The sequence below is a fragment of the Crocodylus siamensis genome, chromosome 5 (assembly GCF_052110815.1).
Source record: "Crocodylus siamensis isolate JL-2025a chromosome 5, ASM5211081v1, whole genome shotgun sequence".
NCBI classification, from domain to species: domain Eukaryota; kingdom Metazoa; phylum Chordata; order Crocodylia; family Crocodylidae; genus Crocodylus; species Crocodylus siamensis.
Window position 1 is genome coordinate 177,397,644 of NC_143399.1, and position 19,185 is coordinate 177,416,828.

The following is a 19,185-nucleotide window of genomic DNA, read 5'->3' on the forward strand; positions in this document are numbered from 1 at the left end:
CTGGTGCCTAGAAAAATATTTTTCTATCTAACTACTAAATTGTACCTAAGCAGTACATCCTAGAGAGAGATGAGCTGGATGTTTCAGGAAATAAGTGACCCAAGTGATTTGCTAGGACCGAGTCCCAACTACAAAGGTCAGTCATTTTACAAAAGTAGCCTGGAGTGGGCTACAGCTCTCACCATTTTCCATAAAACTTTCTTCCTCTGTCCCAGAGCATCCAGGTTGCTTTTCTTTTCCTGTATCTTTCAGCATTTTAAGTTCACTCCTGTATTTGAAATGTACAGTGCTGGAGCTTGGAATTCAAATCTTTCACTCCTCACAGAAGCCAAGAGTTTGAATTTAGCAGCTGCCAGAGGGAATCACTAGGATATATTATGTGAAGATGGGCTTTGGAAGGAGGATGGTTGAATCTTAAAAGGCCAGAGTTTATTTACAATTGTGTACACAGGAGAACTTAGGAGCCTGTGGCAACTTGATAAGCAATAGTCCTGTGTGTGGAATAGGCAGGGATAAATAAACATTGAAGCTTATTTGTACACTTATTGCCAAATTTAGAGAGTCTAGGCTGTTTACATTTAATGGTGTCAAAAATAAGAAACAGTGCAAGAGAAATACAGGGGACAGAAAACATGCTGCATACTTTTTTGGCTTTTAAAAAGCTCAGTTCTGGTTTAAATGCAGGGTTTTAAAAAATATTGTTTGGTTCTGTGGTCGTTGTGTCTCCTTGACATTCATGTCAAATTTTCTTGGCATACAAATAAAAAGACTCTTGTTCAAATTGCTAACCCTGCAAATTCACCCTAGAATCTGAAAGGTAGGCTCTATTTTTCTTAATTCATACATCATCAGTAATAAAAATAGTGAAAAACATAGGACACGTTTTGCCCTTGATTACACCTCAGTAGTTACTCTGTAGCCTTGAAATTATCACGTGCTCATTTACATTTGAGACTATTAAATATATAAGTGAGAACAGAATTTGGCTTTATAATCTGCATTTACATCATTTAATTGTGTTGATAATGGGTGAGCTAGAGTAGCATTCAGCTCAATCTGTTATAGCTTCATTGGCTGGTATTATAACTGCAGTATTCAGAAACCACTCAATCCCAGATCCACAGAGAGATTTAGGTAGAATTCCAATGCCTTAGTTCCAATTTGCAATCCTCCAAACAACAATTTATAGTACCACCTAACTCTGGAGGCCCCTAAACTCTGTTGGTTTTTTCAGTTTTCAACATTAAGGTTCTCTAGGTATTTAAGGTGTTAGGCTTCCATGCATGTGTCATTCTTGACAGATGAAGCCTATTTCCCACTTAAACCTCATCAGGATTAACACACTCTGTGTGCTTCTCCCTACATCCCCTGGGGGGCTCAATCTGGCAGGTATTCTTATAGCATAGGTAGCTTGTCAGGCTCAGCAGAAAATGAAGAAGTGACTACAGCTTTCTACTAAAACCTGGGTGAAGGTTTTGGTGCTGCTGTCATCTCCTTTGTATACAACACTGTAGTGATTAGAACACTTGTTTAGGATGTAGGGTTAAATACTTACATCTGCATAAAAGGATTGAAAACTATATCTTGAATCCCCAACGACTAAGGTGGAAGGTGAACATGGGTCTAACCACTTATGGGTGTGTCGACGAGCACGCACATGCCTCTTGCACCATCTCAAACCTCTTTGAGATGGGGCAAGAGGCACGTGTGGGAATGAAAAAATGTTCCCCATGCTGCAAGTTTGCAGCATGGGGAAAAAAATTAGACCTCTGGATATCCAGGGGTCTAAAAATCCAAAGTTTAAAAAAGTGGGGCAGAGCACGGTCCTGGACCATGCCCTGAGGAAACTGGAGGCTGGGTCCTCCACAGAGATGCTCTGGCTGCCAAATCATCTCTATGGTTGGCCCCTTCAGCACCAGGGCTCCGGTCCCAAAGGTAAGGGGTTGAGGGGGGGAGGGGACTATGAGGAGGACCCCCGCTGGCCCCGCTCGCTCCCCAGCCCTGCCCTATCTATCCCTACCCCCACCTGCCCCCCCCACAACTCCCCCAGTCCCCGCAGTGCTGAGGCAAAAAACCCCGGCACAAAATTGCACTGCTTCTATCTGAGCTGCTGCAAGCGCATGTGCTTGCATATGTGGACGTGCCCTATGAGTGCTTTGACAACTAGCTGATTGTTTAAATCCATATTTTACATAAAGACAGTGCACTCTTCATTCTCCATGCTTTAAAAGAGAAGTCAGCCCTACTCGGAGCTTGAAAGAGAGGCTGTAAGTGCTCCAAGTTCCACACGGTCCTTTCTGAGGCGGAAGAAGTAGGGCCCTGTGAAATTTTGCCCTGTGTTTCGTTTCAAAGCTGTTTCGATGTGTTTTCGATCCTGTGGTGGGGGAGGGTACCCACATGAGCTGGCCCTGCACCCCCTCAGGCTGGCTCCGGTACAGGGCCTGGGGCATATCAGCTTGTGCAGGGACTGGTGCCGCCTTGATCCTGGGAGGACTGCAGGGCTCTGCCAACTCCTCCCAAACAAAACTCTAAATGAAACACTGTTCCACTGAAACATCGAAACAGACATTGAAGTGGAATGATGCTGTTTTGCACAGCCCTAGGAAGAAGTGATTTCTTGAGGGGACATATCTAAGATGCATCCTGGCCTCACTGGATAGAAACAGACATCACCGTTGACCCACTGTAAAAATGTTTAGGGTGGTACAAAGTGAAAGCAAATAAGAGATCCATACCTTCTGTCACATCACAAATGCTCAAATTTGTGGCAATGACAGAAGATAGTAATAAATTGGGCCACTTCATTGTGACCCACATCTATGTGTTAAGGGTAGGAGAGTAAAGGCAGTCTGAAGGTGCCTTTCCTCTCCAGCCACCTGAGGCACAGGGTCTGTGGGTTTGAGGGGCTTAGTTTTTGCACACCCTGAGAATTCCCAGGCAAATTCCCTCCAGCCTTGGGAGTACCTTCCCTGTTTTCCCTGCCTACCTAGATGCATCCAAGGGATCTTCAGGGACATGTCTGGATAAGCAGAGAAAGTCACTGTTTTGCCCCGACATAGGGCATATGTCTGCAAGCAGGGTTTCCTTCCCCCATGCAGAAGTGATATGTGTGCCAGTAGAATCCCTCTGCAGGGGCATGGGCTATAGATGCAGAGGGAGGGAACCCTATGGGAGTTTATTCCCTCTGTGCTTGCAGACAGGGATAGGGGAAATCCCATACAGAGTGATTTGCCCGCACATGTATCTGCAAGAGGGAAGGAAGGAAACTTCCAAACCCAGGGGCACGTCTGCAAGTGGGAGAAAACCCCAAGTGCGGGTGCCCGCAGATGTCCTTGAGCATGATCAACTGTGGCATGACATATTGTAGCATGGCTGATCACACTCTATAGATAACTTCTGTTTCCAGTTAGTGTTTCCCTAATGGCTACTCTGAGTCCTGTGTCTGTCAATCACATAGTGCTACTTAAAACTCTTGGTGCATTGTTTAGGAAGCTCAGACATCTGACTCAGGACTGTGGGTTCCATTATGCAGACAAGGTGCTTAAAAGATAGGCATTGTAACACTCAGTGTTGCAGTGCATAAGGCCCTTTGAGATTTGAATTCCAGTGCTTGAGAGGCTAACAATTGAAAAAAAAAGCTATTATTTGTTGTCCAGTTCCCACTTATTGTGCATGATGACACAGTGCTCACCCCAGACAGTTTGTCTGAGAAGCTTAGCCCTTAGAAGCACAATCTCCAACAACACAGTGAGCAAACAGAAGCAGATAAAACTTTTGTCACTTACGTAGGTTGATCTGTCCCTAAATATGAAAATGCATTTCTGTGGAGCATGACTGCTTTTTATTTAGATAGTTATTCCACAGACACTTTTCTAATTAGGAGCATATTTTAATATTATCATGAGTACCCCCCATCCTACCCCAGCCTTTTTCTCCCAACCTACACTGGTACTACAACAATGCCATGCTTTCTGTGAGATCTCACAGTGCCATAAAGTTTTTTTTAAGCTAATGGTTGTGATAACACAATATACTAAATGTGTTAGAAAAAGAAATTTTATTTTGCACCACCTAAAAGAAGACAATTTTTCTGCAGAAGGCATTGGTTGTTCAGTTCTCTGCCTGATTTCAGATAGAAAGCAATTTTTTTCACCATAGTATTGTGGCAAATGAGCTGGAGAAGAGTTTCAGTCAGTTATAAATGATGAAACCCACATTACTGAAAGGGACTTTTTTGCCTAATTCATATATGTAATGCGATAAATATGCATTTATAATTTGATCAAAAGTGTGCTATTTATACTATGATTACATTTATTTGAACTCCGCTGTATTGTTTGCACACCAACAAATTATTTTATTTGAAAATTTGCTGTATTTATTATACTCTGTGATTGAGTATTTGAAGAAATTGCTGAAAATGCAGGTGGGCTGAACTAATGTACTATGCTAGGGATACCCATAGATCTACATCTCTGCAGAAGTTTTGAGGGTTGATTAGCTCATCTTCTTACTGGACAAGTTTTGGTCTCATGTTATCTGCTATTTTGCTGGGTGCCATCTCTCACAGAAAATTTACCCTCACATTTATTAGAGTTTCTTATGCAATTCTTCCAGAACTGGCACTTGTAAGGAATGGCTTCTTGAACACTTGTATAGAAAATACTTTTCTGTTTTTCAGCCACATGCCAAAAACTGCAGCTTCAGTTAAAGTGCCCGCCACCATTTTGCAGCTGATACATGAGACACAGAGGCTGGCTGGAATGCAACAATAACTATGCTCCAGCAGACTCAATTAATCTATAATTACAAGACGTCAGAGCAGCCTCCCATCTCATGTACAGGCACCCTTTTATTTCTTAAAGAACGCTGACTCCAAAGCGAAACTGAGAGAACCTAGGTGCTGAATGGGGACAAGTAGCCAGAAACAAACACAAGACCAGGGAACACTCCTTGTCAGAACATAAGGGCCTGATTCATGTTAGGCACCTCCATCAACCCAGAATCCAGGGCAGTCAAAAAGTACTCAGCTGCTAATGAGTGGTAAAAATGGTGGTGCATAACATCCTAGTGGTACATGATATATTTGCCTTAGCGATGGGGGATTCAAACCCCATCTCAGGAGAATGCATAAGCCACTGGGCTATAGAACAGATGAGATGAGGACAGTGTACAACCACCTTGTTGAAACTCCTGAGGACCATTTTCTGTTCCTAGAGCTGTTTGTTTATTTTACCAGCCCTTGCCACTTGGCTTTACAGATTCAGGATTGTCTTTTGCTTGCTCACTCTTTGACTCACATGACTCTTTCCTTTGTGTTTGCATAGTAGGGATGGAGACTACCCCAGCCAGAATTTTCTGTAGCCTGGAAGTTAGGTTACACTTCTGAAGGTGGGAGATATGTTGGGTTTTAATCATCACAGCTGAGGAGAACCTAACCCATGTCTCCTACACCCCAGGCAAGTGCTTTCCCACTAGATTATTGTGCAAGAGGTCCACACCACCACTACCACATTTCTTCCCCATCTTTTCCAGTGAGAATGACCTTGGGAGCTGCATTTTCTGCTCACCTTAATATCCTCAGTGTCAGTTAAGTATGGTTTGTTTGTGCCTAGCCTAGGTAAACCTTAGGCACTGGTCAACTCTGATCTTGATCACAGTGGAGCACAGGTATGAGTGTTAGATGCTTGAGCTGGATCATTTTGGAGACTGCACAGAAACCTAAGCCTGGGTATGAAGGACTCTCTTTTTTTGGACAAAATGAAGGTGCCTGTTGAAATTAGGCAATTAAGAGGGATTGTAGGTACTGGAGTGGAGTGGTTCTGGATCACTTTTTCTGACTTAGACACCGTGGCATGTCCAGATGAGTGCAGACATATTTGTAGTGCCACATACCACACAGTCCAGAGTTCTCTTCGTTGCAAGGGCACATTGCGCAAGCATGCACTGCTCTGGGGGGGTTTTGTGGGTTTTTTTTGACCCCCTGCATATCCAGAGGTCAAAAAAATATGGAAAAAAAAATGAAGCAGCACACACTTGGGCAGCATGCGTTGCTAAAAAGTGGAGCTGGGCTGGCTGCTCAGAACTGTGCTGCAATTGCTGGTGAGGCTCTGCCCAGCAGGATTGCAATGGCTGCAGCTCCAGGAGGCCCCCAGGAGCCTAGGTAAGGCTGCTGGGGCCAGCATAGTGCTGGCTCCAGCCTCCCCTATGCCACCCGAGGCAACTTGCTGCATGCCAAAGTGTGTATGGCACAGGGATTCCCCAGGGACAAGAAGTGGTGGTGCAAGGTGCACTGCCGCTACTTGTCCCCAGGGAACCAAATGTCCACACATGTCTGGACGCACCCCTCAATTCCACCCAAGTTTCTTTTAGATGCCTACTTGGCTGACGTCTAGTTATGTTGGTGAAAGGGCCCCAAAAAAGGGAAGGGAAGGTGCTGCAGTTGGCATCGGAAATGCTGTCATTTAATGGGCAGTACAGCCTGAAAAGCAGGTGGTGTTGTTAGAAAAAGGGGATCAGTCAACATGGGTGGAAAAATATGTCAGTTCACTGTCTTTTCAGAGACTCCAATCAGACAGTTTGCTAGACAGTCTCTTGAAAATGTTAAGCTGTCCTCACCCTCTTCCTAGAAACACAAGTTCCAAAGAAAGGGCTTTTTTAACTCTTAAGTGGTATGGTTTACATCTCTCTGCATTTGGTTTTGCTGAGTTTGGGCTATGAAATATAACCTGAAAGTCCAAAGCCATTTTAATGTCATATAATTCTTACTTTCAGGGCAATTTCTGTATCTTGAAGCTACACCAATAGGATTAAGAGGAGAAAAAGCCCATGTGAAAAGCTCCCGATGGAAAGAATCAAGGTCAGATTGTATGATGAGCTTCTGGTACTTCAAATCATCCAAAGCCACAGGAGATATTCACGTTCTCATTAAGGTAGTGATTATATCATCTTTTCCTTCATGGTTGTACTGTCTGTCAATGTGCGTGGACATATTCAAGCTAAGAATGACTGAGCATAACTTCTATTGGATCAGCCAGCAAGAGGTTACTCTCCAATTCTTCTGTTGAAACTGCTGCTTAGAGACCAAAGGAAACTAAGCTGTTCATGTTTCTCAAACACAATTTAATACTACATTAAATCTCTCATGATGTACCACATACTGCAATTTCTATTTTATAAAGCCACCTCTTTGTGCATAAATGTACCCTGTAATAGGACTGGGCTCCAGGGCCAGCTGTATAGTTCCTGCCCAGCTTGGTCTCTAAGGGTACTTACACAAGTAACATTTTTCATGCAGTTGAGCCCTTGAAAGCACTCTACAGCTGTGTTGCAACACGCATGGCTGCAGAGCACTTTTGAGGTGGACGATTGTGCGAAAAATTAACCCTCCTCATATAAGGTATTAGATGAAGGTGCTCTGTGTTAGTGTCTTAAGGAACTTGTGTTCCCTAGGTTAACTTTTCACATGATGTGGGCTGGGCTGATGCAGCCCAGTCCCCCCTGAGCTGTTGGGGAAGGGTGGAGGGTGGGGGAGAGCAGCACTGAGATGCCAGCTGGGGTTTGATGCCTTTTCTTGCCATTTTCTTTTTACCATCTTGTACCATCCACACTTTTCCCAGAGCCTGATGAAGGAACTTTGATCCTGAAAGCTTGCAGAAAAGGACAATTTTCTTGCCATTTTCCAGTAGGTCTAATAAAAGGTATCATTTTGGAACCAAGAGTTCTAGTTTTTTGTATGCCAGACCAAATGTCACATCTGTTTGTACTCTTTCTCTGCCCTGACTTAACTTTTAATGTGGCTTTTCCTCTGTATGCATCAACCCATCATTTTTGATACTTTTGGTGTTAGAGGGACAGTTAAGCCATTGACAGATGTTCATTTAAAAGCACAGTAAGATCTAATCTTCAATCCCATCAATCTTACATCCTGCCTGACAATACATGCATGGCAGGATGTCCAGTTTTGTGAGTATGGGTCAGACTCTAATCATTCCCAACTTGCCACTGTAGGGGGTGCCTAGGATCATGATCATGGAACCGCCTATGGTACAGTCCCAGTGAGGCAACAAGCAGCTAATCAGCAACAGCCTCAGGACCGGACAAGAGGTTCCTGATGTGGTCCCAGTGTTGTTGACAATCAACTGATCATTGGCTGGAAGGACCATACCATTACCAGTTTGAAACCTGATGCAGTCCTGATTCAGCCAAAGATCAGTTGATTTCTGGCTGGCTACAGGGCCCACAGGAAGGCTTGAACCAGCCTGAGCTGGTCCCAGGAGCCAGCCAACAATCAGCTGATTGTTAGTAGCATCAAGGGTGTACCAGGGATGCCTAGTGCAGTCCCAGTGCTGCTAACAATCAGTTCATCATTGCTTTTCAGGGACACCCCTGGGTTTGAAACTCACTGGAGTCCCATGCTGTTGACAATCAGCTGATTGTCCCCTGGTAGGGAACTGTACTGGGGCTCAAACCCCAGTGCCATCCATACAAAGTAACAATCAGCTGATTTTCAGCAACATTAGGACCATGTGGGGCAGCCCCAGTGCAGTCCTAATGCTGCCAACAATCAGCTGACCAATTCAAGCCACGGTATGGTACCACATCCAGCCAACAATCAGTCGATTGACAACTGGTACAGACTGTACCGGAGCCAGCTGCAGCCCCCAGCGTGTTCCAACCAACCAGATGTTCATTTGAATGTGCTATGAAAACCAGCTGAAAAATTGCTACACATTTTTTTGTGTAAAAAATTTGTGGCTGGTTTCACATTATAGTGCATCATTAATTGCTTGAACATGTGGCCAGGTGTAATTGTGTATTACTGTAACCGTATAGTTTTGATGCGCTAGCATCATTTATCAATTGAATGCATTTAGTAGCCAGTTTGAAGGTGGAGAAAATGGAAAATTCTAGCCATGTTGGCATTCTTCTTTCTAGCTACACAATGAAAATATAATGATATAGTATTAGAAATGGCATTCATCTTCACAAATCGGGGGCGGGGGGAAAGGGTGTCATAACACAAACGTAATGAAACCAAAAGTCTATTCAGCAAAAGCCACCTAGTAATGAGTGCAGACTGACATTCTCCCTGCACCTTAGGTATTATGTCTTGTTTTTGTTTAAGAACAACATAAAACTAAAAAAGGAAGTTTCCAGTTGAAATGGCAGTTATATACAAAACAAAGGAAGAAGTGGTTCATACTAGGTAAGCACACATTCCAGCTGTGTGCATTATAAGCCACTGACAGTGCTTTACTAATTTGGATCTATGTAGTACTAACAATAGGTTGATTTGAGGAAGTTCCCTTTTTTGTATGTATGTGAGTACAGTCAAACAATGGCATAAATTGCCTGGGAAAATCATGGAATCTCCTTCATTTGAGGTTTTCAAGAAGAGAGTAGATAAGCATATGTCTGGGAAGGTTTACAACTAGCTCATGACGCATTTATGCAAGGGGTTGGACTACATGATTATTGAGGTTTCAACTCTGATTCATGTGTTGTACTAGTTAGTAAAATATATATCCTAAACAATTGTTCCATTTATTTGACATCTGCCTGTTGCCTCCTTTTTCTGTAATGTCTTATAATACGTATAAAATTCAGGACATAAATTATTTGGGAAACTTCCTACTAAGAAATCAATCAGAGATGTTAATGTACATATTGTCTTAGCTTTTCATTTTAAATTATTCTTGCCCTTAAAAATAATCTGTTAATTCTTTCCCAGATAACCCGGTTATTACAAGAAAGTTTTAAAAGCCTTAAATTAGAACACTTCAACAGACTTTAGCATTGGAAGACATGACCAAGATTAAATCCATCTGAAATTTCAACACGCTGGTCTCTTTGGTAGTCATTAGGAGCTCTTCTTTTATAGGATTATTCAAAACGCATATGAGTAAAAGGTGACCAGTCTTCAACCAGATTTTTAGCTTAATGAATCACGAGAGAAATGTATATAGCTATTTCCCAGAAGAGATCAAATCCATAAAGCAAACAGCTAGGTAAAGAGTGGTGGTTCTAACTATTAATAGGTTTTAAAAATTGCTCTTCATTGGTAATTCAGTCACAGCTATAAGCAGAAAATATCCTGTTCTTTACAACAAACCAAGGACAACAGTGAATACTTACATCAAATCAGAATTTGTTTTGTATTGCGTTGTCATCATTTTAGGTTATTTAAAGATGTAGCCTATGGCACCTAAATACTATGAGCTCCTTAAAAATGCTTGGTGCCAACGAGTACCCTTAACTAATAATGACTAAGCTTGGCTGAAGAAAATAAAAAATTGTATGATGCATATACAGGTGTTTTATATTCTGGTATCATCACTGATTGCCAGTCACTCTAAGTACACTACAATAAGGAAAATTTGTCTAGAAGCACACTTGGCTATTTATTACTTGTATATTCCATTTGGATTACATACAATGCATTCAAGAGGAAAAGCACAAACAGATTCTTTCATTGACCTACCAGTGGCCCCAGTCCCACTGAAGATACCTATCCGTACAGACTCCTGTATTATACAGAGTCTTGTATTGCCTCTGCAGACCTAAAGCCATTTGAAATAGCATAACTCTAGTATATTTTTAGCATCAATAACTTTTTTTTGGTTCACTCTCTCTCTCTCCTTGAGATCGGGCAGCTGGTGCTCATGAAAAAGAGATATAAACAAATTAAATTACTACCCTTAACAGGAGGTCAAGTAGGTTTGGTAAGTATTAGATTTCTTGTTTTTAGAGTTTGAAATTGTCAGTTATTTTGCATGTGAGCTTGTTGACAGAAGGCAGATGAGTATTATCTAAGTGAAAGAAAATTCCACCCCTTAGGCCTGCTTGATGGCCTTTACCTTTCACTTAATTCTATTTGTTAGGTGCATGCTATTGTTTCTCAGGGGTATTTATCTTGTATTGTTACTGGGCGTGTCTGCACATTAACTTTAATGCGCATGGGTGTGTGTAGATGAAATGGAGGCCCTAAATTGAAGTGATGGGTTTTTAAAAGCGCCGCTTCAATTTAGGGCTGATTAAACCCCATGTCATGCACACACCCTGTTGATTTACTTGCCTCTCCGGCGGTGTGGAGAGGGTGAGCTGGCAGTGGGCACAGAGGTCCCTTGGCTGCGGGAGGGGGTGGGGGGACTGGTGCTTCCCTCTGTGGCAGCCCCCGCACCAGGCAGCACCCCGCCCACATGCACCCAGCTCAGGCAGTCCATGGAGGGAAGCACCAGGCCCGTGTGCAGCTCAAGCAGGCAGGCAGGCTTCAGGAGGAAAAAAAGGAAAAAGATCAGGCTTGCAGCTTTTCTTGGGCAGAGCTGCTTTCCTGAGCTGCTGCCAGGCTGCCTGCAGGGTTTCCTGCAGAGGCATGCAGCTGTGTGGAGCCCAGTACTTCGCTCTGCGGCTTTTGGGGGCAGTTTTAGTTTTCTGTGCCCCAAGCCATTTAAGGGGCATTATGCCGCAGAATTTCCTGCAGTGGCTGGAATTAATGGACAATACACTGCTGAGGCATGCAAATACCAACACCATTAAAGCAGTGCAAAAGCATTTAGCCTGCTTTAAAGTGTTGTGCACACACACACCTCTTGTTTTGTCTGCACATGGTCCATTAGCATATTTTAATGCACATTAAAGCATCACATGAAACCCATGTGCTTTTGCTAATGCTTATTAAAATAGGCTAATGCACTTTTTTCTAGTACCTCACAGTGGAGAATACTAAATTTAATGCACATTTGCAAAGTGCATTAATGAGCATGTAGATAACCTACTTAAATCATACACAGTAAAAACGTTTAAACTTGAACAATTCTTATTAGATATCTCCCAACTCTACCCCAAAGCTTTAAAAAGCCAGAGCTAGCTTTTCTTTGGCCCTATCAAAAAGTGCACTTTGTAGGGATTTTTTTTACCACATTATAGAGCACAAAACTGAATTATGTGTCTGCTCTACAAGTATTTACGATGGTCCAAAACCCATAAAAACCTCTTTCTCTGGGTTTTAACTACCATAAACTACTCCTCTAATTCCCAGTTGACTTAATTCCCATTCAGTATCCTTGTTTTTGTTAAACTGAGTTAAACCCTACAAGCATTGTATAAATGTTCTTTGGCTGTTTTGAAAGCATCCCACTCATCAGCAGAAGTGTGATGGGAGAAGAATGAGGGAAGCAGCAGTCCCAGGGCTGACTGAGAGGGAGGACACAAAAATAACAGTTTCTGCCACTGCTGCCCAGCCATGCCATCCACATGTGAAAGCTGCCTCTGCTCCATAGGCCACTGCCATCAGCGGTTCTGAGCTGCCTTGGTGCACTTCTGCCCTTCAGTGAGTTCAGAGACTCTCTCACAAGGACAAGTTAAAGACAGTCTAAGACAGAGAAATTTTTATAAGGACATTATTAGCCCATTTCCTGTCCTTTGCCAAAGCAATGGGTTAGATGTGGACGTGGGGAAAAAATATTTTACTGATATGACATCACCCTGTTTGACAGAAACTTAATCTGGTCCTTCTATTGCTTTGTTCACACAGATCCATATTCCAATACCATTGTCTGAATTTTTACTTAATTTGTCTTATTTCACATTAGGAATGAGGGCTAATTAGCCAGTACATAGTCTGAGAAGAGCCATACTGGAAATCTTCCTGCTGTTTCTATCTAAACTACAGCACCTGTGCAGCTTACCCTGTTCATTTAAAAAGAGTTACTCCTGTTTTAGAGTTATTTGAATATAACAAAAAACAGGTCAGACTTTGATGTTCCCAGGCAGAATGAAGTTGATTTCTGTTAGCATAAGTTGAATTTATGCATCTTCTGGAAGCTAAAATTATTACCTCTCACATTCCTGAAGTGGTATCCTAAATAGTGCTGTCCATACCACAACTATTGTAGGATCACTTTATAGAGAACCTTATGTACTGCTGTCAGGCATGAGGCTTAATGTTAAGGCTAATAGTTAAAGCAGCAAATTTCAGTAATAATTTCTCTGATGGTGTTGGGTTTTGTTTCAAACCTTAGTACCATTGTTGTTATAAAACTGTGCACAGCATAAAAACACTATACACAAAGTGACCCAGAAGGAGAGTTAAAATAGTTTTAGAAACACTGTGCGCTAAAAATCTATATACTCATCATTTATGCAAATGAAAGGCATTGACAGTGGATCTGTATAAGGAGACTGCATTTTCTAACTGTCTATCCATGTATATTGACACAGTGCAATGCTCAGCTGCAGTTCAGAACCATAATGAGCAAATAGATTACTACTAACCTGAAATCTGATGCCACTGATCAGAAACTCACTACTGCATTCAGACATTCAGATATTTCTATATTGATCTGTGGGTGGTCGCAGCAGAATTGGAAAAAATGAAAGAGATATTTTGAACCTTAACATGCGGCAGAAAAATCTGGCATATATATATTTCCTATTCAGTACCCAAATATTGGGTGGTTTTGAACCAGGGAAAAGAAAGGCCCATCACATCTTCTTAACAGAATTGGACAAGCATCTACTGAACCTTGAATATTTTTTTGCTAGGGACGCTTAAGTTATTTTTCTCATAAGGAGGAACAAAACTTGGCACCGGTGTGAAAGAGCAGCTACAGATCAAAGAGTAAAAAGCAAATCCATTTGCTACATTGGGTTTCCATGGGCCAAATGTTAATTGCACTGAGAATAAACACTTCAGTTGAAAGGTTAATTTAGGGTCTGAACAAGGTGTTTGGGGGCCTCTTGGATAAACTTGGATCAGGTACCTTAAGAGTGATATAAAGATGTGGACAGTAGGTATAAATAGCCGTTAGCTGCTACCTCCATTCACTATGACAAGGGTCAATAAATACAGTATCTGATTAAGAATTTTCAGGGGACCTTACTCTGGAATTTGTCACAGTGAATTAATTCTATCCAGTCATAAATGAACAAAGACATAATGACATTTAGGAGGAAGAGAAATCCCAGCCAGATCATGGCAGCCTAAACAGAGATAGCCCCACAGACAGTTCCACAGCTTCAAACTAGCTCATCCAGTGGATTAGTCAGGCATATGGCCAGCTGGAGCCAGCAGCTAGAATCCTGCAACCACTAATGGATTACTATTGCAGAACTTGTCACCTGGATGCTACAGCTCATCAAATGTCATAAACTGTCACAGCTGTTGATTTTTCAGCTAGCATAAGGCAGGGAGGAGAGGAGAAAAGAAATCACACACAAATGTACAGCTAAGTTGGCTTCACAGCCTAGGTATAGATGACCTATAGTCCTTTTAAAATTCCCTACATACAACAATAATGTCAGCATACTGAAATGTGAAGAGTGGGAAACTGCAGATGCCAATAGATTTATTTGGACAGCTGTATTTTTCACTTCTATCCAATTAGTTTTAAATGCAACTGTCACAATCAATATCACTGACCCTCATATTCTTTAGCTTCTTCCCAGGTCAGTGTATAGTTTGAGGAAACTACTTATTGTGCTTACCAACTTAAAATAAACTATGCATTCCCATGACGGCACTCATCTCAGGATGCATAAAAAAAATGATCAAATGTATACATTAGCATATAAATTGTCAGCCTCCTCAGGCCCTGGATTCCTTCCTAGAACTATATTTGGGCTCTATTAAATTGGAGAATAGAAAAAAATGAATTTTCAAAGAGGTCTGTGAGATGTTTTCTTTAAAGGGAGCTGATGGTGAAAATAATAAGGAACAGGTTGAAATTATGTAGATAAGAGTTTTTGGTCCTTCTTTGAGATAAGTAACTTGCCAACTAGATTTTTAAAGAATCTAGAACACAAGTGTGTGTGTATATGTATGTATGTATTATATATATATTTTGCCAGCAGTTCCTTGCACATTAAGTTTCAAAGGTCAGCATGTTACATTTTTATATTGGTTTTTCACTTAACACCTTAGTATTTTAGTCATCTAAAATCGTGCCAAGTAGTTGGGCTTCATTAGTTCATTAAAATATTGTTGACTGGAAAAATCTCCTTTTGTTCCCTCAGGAGTGCCTGGTTAATATAACACCACAAGTAAGGGCCCAGTGCTTGCACCTAATTTATAGCATGTAGTACAGTACTCCCCAAAGGTTTTCCCACTGGTTAGCTGCCATTTATACCAGAGGTCCCATTTCAGTCAGTGAAATAAGTTATGCCAGTGACTGTTAACTAGTGAAATTAAGTGATTGATTATCTGATCCCAAATACCTTAAAATAAAGTCAGTATGGCTATTTGCAAAAGTATGTATACTATATGTACTGCTCAAATACAGGAGTGTGGGAGATTTTGCTTTCATAGGAGCCTTGTTAGACCTCCATGGGAAGCAATCAGGATTACATGATCAAATGTTCTGATTTAAAACACAGCAGCAAAAGCCACATACAGCTGGTTCAATTTGCATGTAATGGACATTGATTCCCCTGGAGTTATGCCAAGGATGAATTTGATCCAATGGGCATCTTTACACATGCTCCGGGGCAGAGGTGGGAGGTGCTTTAATTAGATTGGCTCTTACGAGTCAGTCTAATAAAAGCACCTGCAGCATTTTGTGTATTCCGCATCCCAAGCTTCAAAATGGAGATGGGAGTACTGTAACTAAAGCTTGTCAAATGATCTTTAGTTCAAGTGTCCCCACCACCATTTTGAAGTGCAGAAACACCGACTACACAAGATGCTGAGGCTGCTGGAGCATGCTGCTGGAGCACACTCCAGCAGACTTGATTAACCAAGTCTGCTCTGACACACTATAATTATAGCATGTTGGAGCAGGCATCCTGCACATCTACAGGCACCCAATGATTCTAGTTCATTGTTACTGGATCTCCTAATAAATTGAGGCTGAAGCAATGATTAGAAGTCAGAAGTAATGAAAGAATATTCTATCTTTCCAAATTAGTTTACAGAATAACAAGAGAGAAAGCAATATAACTGGCTTGAGCTGTCATCATTTAGAGTATTGCATTATTCAAATGAGTAAGTTAGGAAATTATTATCACCTCCATACCTGGGAATTACTGGAAGCATAGTTCATTGGGTTCTTAAATTGCAACTAAATGTAAACATTCATTCAAAACAGTTTAGTGACCTAGAATAATCAATTGTGCAAGTGCATGAAAAAAAACAAATTACACTTTTGCAGAAAGGTAGGAGAGCCATTACTGTACTTCAGAATCTTGTTTCTGATGTCAAAATAGGAAGACATTGATTGATCAATGGATTTATAATTTTAAAAAACAGCATTGTTTGTTAGAAACCAATAGAAAACTATGTATAATGGACGTTTCATCACCTTGGCCTGAGTTCTTTGAGAACATGACCAACTTTTAGAGAATGCAAAAGATTGACCTGATCAAAATTCCTCAGGACAGTGTCTCATTTTCAAGAATGAGATCTCAGTTTTAAAAAAAAAAAAGAAAAGTATCTATTTTCAAGGACTTCAGATTAACCTCAGCAAGAATGGAGAAAGATGATAGGTCTACTTACGTCCTTCCTTGGTTTTGTGTTTCCTTTGTTGTCACTTTCCTCTTCCTACTTGGTCACATTTTAAGAAAAATCTCATCTCACTGTCAACTTAGACCTCACTGAACAGTAACACCAGCAAAACCCCAGCAAATACTGATGTAGCACTGAAATCCAGTAGTAATTGATTTACTAATGTTATCATCCTTTGGCACACATTTTTGAGAAATAGTTTATATTTTTCAGTGTCCCAGATTTGATCCATTTCATGGAATTTGTCTTTGATTAGGTAGAAAGTGGGGTATATTGATAACTTATAAAATAACCAAAGTAGATATATATCTACGCTGGTTTTATATAGCTATCGGGGTGGGTGAAATGAGCCATACTAGATTCAGATTTGGCCTGAATCAGTGATTTAATTAGTTTATTTGGGTCACTGTCCCTGATTCGATTTTGCTGAATCTGAAGATTCAATGTTGACTTGGAGAATCAGCCATTTGGCCATAGACACAGCTTTAAATGTTTTTTATACATACCTTGAGGTTTTTCTACATACCAGGCATGGCTCATGAACACTGCCATGGTGGGGCAGATGGAGCATCCCACAAGAGTGGGGAGGCCGCATGCTCAGCAGTGGACTGGAAATATTTCCAGTCCATGTCCGGGTCCCCCACTGAGTATGCAGGGCTCCCCCCCCGCATCCCCCCAGCTCGGCGATAGGCCGCAGGGGGACCTGATGCCCCCCCAGACCCAGAAGGCACCAGTCACCAAGCTGTGGAGGGTGGGCCCCCAGTGCATTCCTGGGCAGACCAGGAAGTGGACCAGAAGTGCTTCTTGTCCACTTTGAGGTCTGCTGCTAAGTGTGCTGGGTACCCGCCCCTGCGTTCCTGTGGGATGCTCCATCTGCACGACCATCTCAGCTTTCACAAGCTACCTGGTACCTTGAAGTATGTAGAAAAAACATTTAAAGTTGAGTCTATGTCTGAATCGTCGAATCCTTCTGAATTGATTTGGAGGATTCCAGTTCAATTCGGAGTGATTAAAGGTTCTCCTGATTCACTTCAGATTCGGAAATTCAGCCACCGAATCCAGTAGAATTTCTGCTGAATCGAATCACTGACCAAAGCATCACACAGCCCTAATAGATATATATCAGTATAGATACAGATATATAGATACACACACATAACACAGCCTTTTCTGAGCTAAATCTTGCCTACACACACACACACTTTAGTTAATATATACGGTTTAACTCTACCCTGCCTTCTACTTCACTTTAAGACTAATACAATTAAATAGATATCTCTGATTAGGTGACAGGCTTAGTATCAGAGAAAATTAGGGTTGGAAGGGACCTCAGAAGGTCATGTAGTTCAACCCCCTGCTCAAAGAAGATCAGCCCCAATCATCCCAGCCAAGGAAGAAATCATCTAACCAGGTCTTAAAAACCTCCAAAGATGGAGAGCCCACAACCTCTCTGGATACCCTGTTCCAATGCTTTACTACCCTCCTAGTAAGAAAGTTTTTCCTAATCTCTTACTTAAGCTTCCCTTGCTGCAACTTGAGACCATTGCTCCTTTGTCTGTTATCTGCCATGGTTGAAAACAGCCTATCTCCATCTTTTTTGTAACCACCCTTCAAATAGTTGAAGGCTGCTATTAAATTCCCCCTCGGGCTTCTCTTCTCCAGACTAACTAAGCCCAGTTCCCTCAGTCTCTTCTTGAGAGTCACGTGCCCCAACCTGCTAAACATTTTTGTTACCCTTCAATTTGTCCACATCCTTTCTGTAGTGAGGTGCCCAAAACTGGACCCAGTACCCCAGATGTGGCCTTGCCATTGTTGAATAGAGGGGGAAAAAAAAATCACTTCACTTAATCTGCTGGCAGTGCTTCTACTAATGCAGCCCAGTATCCTGTTAGCCTTTTTGACAGCAAGGGGACACTATCGTCTCATATTCATATTATTGTCCACTATAACACCTAGGTCCTTTTCTTCAAAGCTGCTGCTTAGTCAGTCAGTCCCCAGCCTAAGTGCAGGACTTTGCATTTGTCCTTATTGAACCTCATGAGATTTCTTTTGGTCCAGTCCTCCAATTTGTCTAGGTTTCTGAATCCTAACCGTACCCTATCCTCCAGCGTACCTACTACTCTCCCCAGCTTAGTTCATTTGCAAACTTGCTGAGGCTTAACTCCATCCCATCTTCCAGGTCATTGATGAAGATATTGAACAAAACTGGCTCCAGGACCCACCCCCTGGGGCACTCCACTTGATATCGGCTGCCAGCTAGACATTGAGCCATTGATTACTACAGTCTGAGCTCGATGATCAAGCCAGTTTTCTACCCACTTTACAGTCTATTCATCTAGTCCATACTTCATTAGCATGCTTGCAAGGATATTGTGGGAGACTGTATTGAAAGCTTTACTAAAATCAAGATATAACATGTCCACTGCTCTCCCTGCATCCATAGAACCACTCATCTCATCATAGAAAGCAGTCAAATAGGTCTGGCATGACTTGCCCTTGGTAAATCCATGCTGAGTGTTCCTAATAACCAGGAATCTTGGTTTTCTCTGTTTAAAAATCCCAGATTCTCTGATATAAAATAATCCAAAAATCTCTGATTTAAAAACCCAAAATCTGTGGTTTTCCATGATTAAAATGAAGTGCCACTAATTTGTGTGTGTGTGCGTGCGCGCGTGCGCATGTGT

At 41.7% G+C, this 19,185-nt stretch overlaps 1 protein-coding gene across 1 annotated transcript in view; it reads left to right on the plus strand.

The window, feature by feature from the left end:
- MALRD1 (MAM and LDL receptor class A domain containing 1) overlaps positions 1-19,185 on the plus strand; it is a 500,931-nt gene that overhangs the window by 273,060 nt on the left and 208,686 nt on the right. The window contains exon 26 of the mRNA XM_090049813.1: positions 6,775-6,932. Coding sequence (XP_089905939.1) covers positions 6,775-6,932 — 158 coding nt within the window. The remainder of the gene's footprint in view (positions 1-6,774; positions 6,933-19,185) is intronic.